Genomic DNA, 8,207 nt, shown 5'->3' with positions numbered 1-8,207 from the left:
CTAGTAAGAGTAGCAGCTCATATTTCTTTAAAGGTGCCTTGTTTATTCACTAAACAGTCCTGCTGAAAAACCTTCACACTTGGTTGCAAAAATTGCTGCTAATATACTATGTGCCATGTGCGAAAAATTATACTTGTCTAAAGAGGGGAAATTAGCTTTACAAATGAAGTTTGGAACCAAGAAAACAAACTGTTCTCCTCTAACTCAAAAAGTACATGTAATAAGAAAGTTGGTAAGCAAACTATAAAAAAGCAACAGATAGGCACCCAGCAGTTCTAGTTGTTCTGCAATCCAGCTATAAGAATAAAAAATTCATGTTCAAAAATAAATCCATGTTTGTAGGGTTAAGTGTAGTCTTCCGATTTAGGTTTACTTTCTAGTCAGACATAAACTCTACAGAATAGTGGTGAACCCCACTGTAGCTATGCTTTATCCAAAATGTTTCATTTTTCTTTTTAGAATATACCTACATTATACTAAGCATTATAAACCTAAGCAACCTAAATTTCTGAAGTCCTTTACTTAAATAGATCAAAATCAGTCTACTGGGTGTTTCAGTCGAAGATGTCAAAGGAAAACTACATATTGATTGCTAAAACTTTAGCAAGTGGTTCCAGAGCTAAGGAGTGTCACTTAGGTGCTGTTGAACATGGCAGAAAAGGTGACTGTATAGAAAGAACACAAGGCTGACTCTTTAGATATCATTTAATTTTTTTTCTAAAGTAACATGCCTAGAATTTTCTGTGATCAAAATTTGAATATTGGTTAATGAATGTTTTCTCCTGTCACATACATAACATCACATCCTAATCTACGATTACCTTCCAAAGCTTAGAGAGGAAAGGAAAATGGAAACAGACCATCCATTCTTATGCATCAAAAAGGATTATTCTAATAGTCATAAGGCAATGTATATAAAAGATGCACCTGAACAGGTATTCTCAAAAATGACAATACCATTACCAACTCAATTCAACTAGTTGGCTCTGACCCAAATGGACCATAACTCCAGCATACCTTAAGAAGGTATGATACTCTATACTATACACATATATTCTAAAGAAATTGACATCATGAAGAGAAAAATAACAGCTACAAACATCAGTTACTTATTTAAGATGCAATGGTTTAATGGCTCACATAAACAGTTATCAAAACTTTCCAAAATTAGACAAAAGAATGCTAACGGTAAAGCTCCGTGACCAATTTTATCTTTCAGATGAATTTTCAATTCACTAGGTTTTCATTTCCATTTCCTGATTTATTGAGGGGTGAAGGTGAGAATGATCCAACTGATGACAAAATAGAACAAGAAAATAGGATAAACAGCAAGAACTTTTCGATTTGGAGGTTGACTATCAGCAAGAAAAGCTGTAGAGGCTAAAAAAGAAAGCAAAATAGAAAGAAATATTTAATACAAAATAATATCAAAACTACTAAAATTTACTAAATTTTAATGTGCTTTGTATACTCTGGAACACAAACCTCACAGATTATATATATATATATATAAATGTTAAGGTATGTTTGGGATCCTCTGACAAAAACGATTTTGTACTCTCTTTTCAGACACTTCTTTTTGAGAATTTCTTGTTTCAAATACTCAAGCTTTGAAAGTTGTACATTATTTGGATGAACAAGGTTTTTTTTGGTTTCTGGGTCACACCTGGCAGTGTTCAGGGGCTACTCCTAGCTCCACGCTCAGAAATTGCTACTGGCAGGCTCAGGAGACCATATGGGATGCCAGGATTCAAACCACCGACCTTCTGCATGCAAGGCAAACACCTTACCTCCATGCTATCTCTCCAGCCCCAGGATGAACAATTTTCTAAAAAAAGGGTATTCTTCCCTTTCCAGAGAAGTTATTAGCCTGTGCTGCATATTCTCACAAAGATGCAAAGTATTATTTTTCCCTCTTGCTAAGGGCCTCGAACTTCTGTCCTTTTCAAGGAACTACTTGTATTATTAAGTTATCTCTTTTAAAAACTATCCCTCTAACCTACCCATGAATTTTTTTTACTCATGAAAGATTTACTGAATAAAATCCATTTTGTCACCCCAGGAAAAACTGCTGACTTCCTGTTTCTTTGTTTCCATTATACTCTAGATTTTCATCTCCTACTGGAACATTTTATTACCATTTAAGTGATTGTATAACTATTATATTGGATTATGTGCTTGGAGGCTAGAGGCCATGACAATCACAATGTCTGACACATGGTTTATTGTAATTAAATATTTGCTGAATTAAAGAATAAGTACTTATAAGAGCCTCTCTTGACTTTCTGGACTGCTTGGGCCTGGATACTGAATAAAGATATTTAGAACTAATATGTGGTAAATTAACAAAGAGAAAGAGTGGTTCTCTCATAGGTAAAGCACCCAAGATTAATATATAGCTTTAAAAATATCAACTCTGCCTCTCTAGGGTTATTTTTGTATTATATTTAAAAAATACTGAACCTTTGCAGTCAGAGTGATAGCACAGAGGTAGGGCATTTACCTTGCACACGGCTGACCCAGGATGGACCTTGGTTCGATCTCTGGCATCCCATATGGTCCTCTAAGCCAGGAGCAATTTCTGAGTTCATAGCCAGGAGTAACCCCTGAGCGTCACTGGGTGTGACCCCAAAACAACACAAAACAAACAAAAATACTGTACCTAAAATTAGGTCTTCCATTAAAGAAGCTGCTGAAAATTTCTAATTTAAAATGGAATTTTGAGAATGCAAAGCCAACAAAGGACATTTTCCTCTACTTTAGGCTTTTTCTAATCTTTAAAAAATTTTTTTGGTTTTTGGACTATAACCAGTGGTGATAAGGGCTTTCTTCTGACTCTGCACTTAGGAGCAGACTGAGGCCAGGATTCAAGAACCATATATGGTGCCAGGCAATGAACCTAGGTCAGCCACTTAACAGGCAAGAGGCCCACCCGCTGTACTATTTCTCTGGCTAAATAATATTTTACTGAAATAGAAAATTATTAATGACTTTCAATAACTTATATTAAAATATAGTAAAATATAGTTCTAAAGTGGAGTATGTTTGGCTTTAGTATGAAACATTTACCTACCCAGTCTAGATGGTATTAACCTATCCAATCTAGAGCAAGTTGCTTAACCTCTGGGTCTAATCCTCTATAAAATAAAAGCTAGTTGGGAGGATCCGGGTCAGTAGTAAAGTGCCTACTTCTGCTATATATATAAAAAGTGGACTTGACTGCTAACATAACAAAAAAGCTTTATCTGCTCATATCAATGTATTTTATTTGGTTAAAAATCCTCATTATTAGTGGTTACATTAGCGGTAGGGTGCGTGCCTTGCATGCACTAACTTAGGACGGACCACAGTTTGATCCCCCAGCATCCAATATGGTCCCCCAAGCAAGGAGCAATTTCTGAGTGCATAGCCAGGAGTAACCTCTGAGTGTCACTGTGTGTCCCCCCACCAAAATTCTCATTACAAAAAACTGTGTATAGAGATATAGTAATGGGTGTTATTGTACTGATCATTTCTAAATACATATAAACAAATTATTATGCTATATACTTGTAATAAAAATTTGATAGGGTGTTGTAACACTTATATATGATACTTTAAATAAATAATTTAAACTAGTATTTGGAATATAATATGCAATATGTAAGTGCTAGATATTATTTTACTGTAATTATTTCATTATGAAAATGCCTATCATTTCACAAATGTGTCCTATATGCCAGGACAAAGCAAGATAGACTTAGTATAATCTCCTTTCCCAATTTTATGCATTACTTAAGGATTCTTTAAAAAAATTTTGACTTTTCACATCTTATAAGTACATTTCTCTAATTCAGAAAACATGAACATAATCCCAATCCATGTCAATTTAGAACAGAGAGTCTTATGAAAGGTAGTAGAAATCATATTATGCCTTTTGCAGACTTGTCCATCCAATATTTAAAGTTTTTTTTACAAAGGATGTGACTTACCACATTTTATAAGTATATATCCCCAACTCAGATATTATGAACATCACCCCAATTAATGTCAACTTAGACCAGGGAGCACTATGAGAGTTAGTAGAAATCATATCATTCTCACATGTGATTAGGATTTGTATTTCTCTATCATCAGCATGCTTTTTTAATTATAATCTTACCTACTATAGACCAGCAAAACATCACGATCACCACAAAAAGTCGGATCATGAAGTTTATTGGTCCTGGCTCAGCCAAAAGTACCACTCGGCAAATCACCATTGACACTGTCAGGGGAAGTATACAGTAACCCAGTACACAGAGGCTCTGAAAAAAAGATCTAGAAAACAATATACACTCATAAAGATTAAAACAAAGCTAGCTGGTCCATATCATAACAGAGTTAATTACATAGAATTCAATGTATCATAATTTCCCTTCTGTCATAGAATACTGTACTTTAACAGTGATTTCATGAAGACAGATCTCTATATTAAGCAAATGCTTATATTCTCCTATTCCCATACTATTCCTTCTTAACTTTTTAAGATTAATCACCTAAAATAGGATCCTTAAACCTTTTTACACCTGCAAACTGTACCTGTCCTTGATATAGTCCAACAACTAGCAGTTATAAAAAAAAAGGCGGTAGATCAGTGGTCCATCACTAGTCTGTAGGCTGGTAGTTCAAGATCACTGATAAAAAAAGAAACCTATCTAGATGTTCAGTTTAGATGAATGACCTCTAATTCCTGAAGGCCTCCTTTTCCAACCAAACTCTAATGTTCTCTTGTATACAAGTTTACTAAAAACTATGAATCATTTGAGCCCCAGATATAACCTTCCAACAGAGAAGCCAGAGATACAGCACAATGGTTAAGACACTTGACTTGCATGTGGCTGACCCAGTTTCCATTCCCAGCATCCCATATCATCCCTCAAGCACAGCCAGGAATGATTCCTGAGTACAGAGCCAGGAATAAATCTTAGCACCACTGGGTGTGACTAAAAATAAACACAACTAAAAAATGGCTCAGCATGTAAGAATATCATCTTATGTAGAAGAGATCATCTTAAGCTTATTCGGTACCCTTGATAATGTATTTATTTTTGCTTTGGGGGCCATACTCATTTATAAGCAGTTTATTTCTGTCTCTACTCAGAGAACTGGCAGTTCTTGGGATCATATATGGCACCAGGAACCTGGGCCAGCCAAGAGCAAGGCAAACACCTAACTGGATATATAAATCCTTGATAATTTTAGAAAACTGAATTTTACTTTTATTTAAAACACTTAAAACAAGTAATCCTTGAAACTGCTACCTGGGTCAAGAAGAATAAAAGCACATTTTAGTAATACTCACATGTTTCCTCCAAGGAGTTTTGAGTTGAGGGTAATGATAACTGCACCAAAGCAAACAATGACAAAAACTTCTGCAAACTGGGGACCTCCATCTTTTTCACTATCAACAGAGCCTCTTTGAAGCATTCTGAGACAAGGAAATAGTATGAGAATTGCTATGTCTCTTTCACTTAACCAACAAAGTATAAACATGGCTTCTCAAACTTTGAGTTAGGGAACTACTTTATACTTATAAAATTTAAGATTTGTAATGTATAAGTTGAGTAAAAGGAAAATGCCAGAAGAATTTAGCAAAACTCCCTAATTTCACATTCCAAATGTCACAACCTCACAAGGGATACTCCATTTCACATTACTGTAAAGATTTTGGTTACTCAAAACATTTCTGGGTTGGGTAGTCAAGATGACATTTAAAATTTATATTTTACTTTTTGTCAGTGTTTCAATTTTTATTTTTTAATTTTTTTGGTAAATAATCCACCATTTCTCACAGGGCCTGTGGGATACTACTGGAAATTCTTGGTCAACTGGACAAGCAGTTCAATGCAAGGAGGATGTAGCACTACTCTTGTGCTAAGGAGTTACCACAACCAACCCAGAAGTGCTGGGCAAAGGTTACTCCAGGCAGGGGTCTTCAAACTACAGCCCACGGGCCACATATTGTATTTAATCCCATTTTGTTTCTTCACTTCTAAATAAGATATATGCAGTGTGCATAGAAATTTGTTCATAATTTTTGTTTTTACTATAATCTGGCCCTCCAGCAGTCTGAAGGACAGTGAACTGGCCCCCTGTTTAAAAAGTTTGAGGACCCCTGCTCCAGAGCCATACTCAGAAGGGAGATTAATAAATACAATGTTGTCTTGAAGTTAGTTACACCAGCACGCATGAGCAAATTGCTAAATTCTTGAGAATTCAGAAAACGGTTTTGTTTTAAATCCTCGTTGAGCTCAGGACTTATTCCCCAGATCTGTGATTAGGTATCATCCCTAAATGAACATCAGCTGCATGTAAGGTATAGCCTTAACTCTAGCTCTTCAGCCCCCATTTATCATTTTACTGAGCTTTACTTTATTGCACAGCACAGAATATAAAAATCTGTAAGACCTTCTATTAACCAGCAATAAAAATCACAACTCACTGAACACAAAAAGCAGTTCTTAAACATAGTCATTAAAAACTAAAGCATATGAATTTATAATAAATTACATTAAAAGGGGAGGGGTAAAATTACATTAAAAGACATCATGCTAAAAGATGACTAGTTCTTAGTTATTACTTTTCATATAATTTTATTTTCCATTAAATAAGCATAGACTTAGAATATTACGGGCCTGAAAAGTTTAGCTTCATACCTCTACATATGGGCAACTGTTACCACTCCTATCATCCAATTTTCAATACCATCCTACTACCAAGAGTTATCTCTCTTTGTTCTTCTACTTACCCTCTTGTAACTCTGAGATTTCTCTGAGTTTAGGTGTCATTATTTGTGATTTTATTTTAGTTGATTTAATAATTTATATTTAGTGATTCATATTGTACAAATAGTGAAACTATCCAAAATGTCTTTTACTTCTAATTATATTAACATATTCACCTTAAAAATCTATCCCCAAGTGTCAAAGAACTGATGAATGCTAATGTATCTATGGTAGAATACTATTTAGCTTTAAAGGAAAAAAAACATGCAATTTGCTACCATGTGGGTGGAACTAGGGAGTGTCATGTTGAAAGAATTTAGTCAGAAGAGGGGCAGATACAGAATGGCCTCTCATAGTAGGATATAAATAATCACAGTAAAAGATAACAAATGTTCAACTGCAATAGAGACTAAGAAATTGTCTTTAGTTAGAAAGTTATAATGGAGAGAGAAAAGAGGGACACTGTTGGAGGGGGCTGGGACTCTGGGAGGGTATGGTGTTGCAATGTTTCATGAATTAAAACCTACTAAACTGAAGGGTTTGCCAGTATTTGAATCTGGGTTTTGTACACCATAGTACCTAAAATAAAAATTTAAATATCCATCTACATGGTCCTAACCAAAGAATTTCATCTTTTTAGCAGTAGGTTTCCATTGGACATATCGTTTCTTTATCATGGGTGTAAGATGACACCCAGCTGTCAACCCCAAACAAAGATGCTCCCCATTTCCTCTTTCCTGTAAATCTCTGTTTTGGTATATAAAAGCCCACCTGGATTAATCGACCTTCCCCTCCTAATATTGGTTTTAATAAGAGGGAGGAATTCTGGTATTTTGGGTGGAAGCAGAGAGCATGAGGCAAAAGGCCACAATTACCATGATCATCCTTTCCTGATTGGCTTGGTGTATTATTTCTTCACTACTTGTTCAAACCTGTCCATCTAAAGGGTTAGAAACTGGGCATGTGCGATAACCTCACAACCTGTGGATTTTGATTTTACAATAGGCATATGTCATTGGCATTTAGGCTGATTCTGTTTTGGCTATTGTGATTGTTGCTACTATATACTTTTAACTTAGTGTGTTCATACCTTCAGATTTGAAGGATGGAGACAGTACTTGTCTTGCACAGAGCAGATCTGGGTTTAATATCCCAGCCCTACATATTGTCCCCTGTGCACACAGCCAGAAGTGATCTCTGAACACAGAGCCAAAAGTAAGCCTTGAGTGCAAGGTGTGATTCCCAAAACAAAACATTCTTTAAAAAAATGCTGAGGAGGAACACTACTAGATAATATGCTATTCACTTATGTTTGTGGGGGAGGTCATACCCTGCAGTGCTAACGATTTACTCCTGGATCTGTGCTAAAGGATCACTTCTAACTATGCTCAGGGGATTGTATGTGGTGTCAGGACTTGAACCTAGGTCATCCACATGTAAGGAAAGCACCATATTCTCTGC

General features: G+C 35.6%; 1 protein-coding gene across 1 annotated transcript in view; it reads right to left on the bottom strand.

Moving 5' to 3' along the window:
* Nucleotides 1-1,109: 1,109 nt before the first annotated feature.
* Nucleotides 1,110-8,207, bottom strand: part of YIPF6 (Yip1 domain family member 6) — a 68,197-nt gene continuing 61,099 nt past the window's right edge. The window contains exons 5-7 of the mRNA XM_049767345.1: nt 5,324-5,449; nt 4,142-4,299; nt 1,110-1,380 (exon numbers count right to left, since the gene is read on the bottom strand). Coding sequence (XP_049623302.1) covers nt 1,262-1,380; nt 4,142-4,299; nt 5,324-5,449 — 403 coding nt within the window. The 3' untranslated portion in view covers nt 1,110-1,261. The remainder of the gene's footprint in view (nt 1,381-4,141; nt 4,300-5,323; nt 5,450-8,207) is intronic.

Source organism: Suncus etruscus, chromosome X, assembly GCF_024139225.1.
Source record: "Suncus etruscus isolate mSunEtr1 chromosome X, mSunEtr1.pri.cur, whole genome shotgun sequence".
In the NCBI taxonomy this organism is placed as follows: domain Eukaryota; kingdom Metazoa; phylum Chordata; class Mammalia; order Eulipotyphla; family Soricidae; genus Suncus; species Suncus etruscus.
The sequence above is the reverse complement of the archived record's forward strand: the minus strand, read 5'-3'. Positions and strand labels throughout refer to the sequence as shown.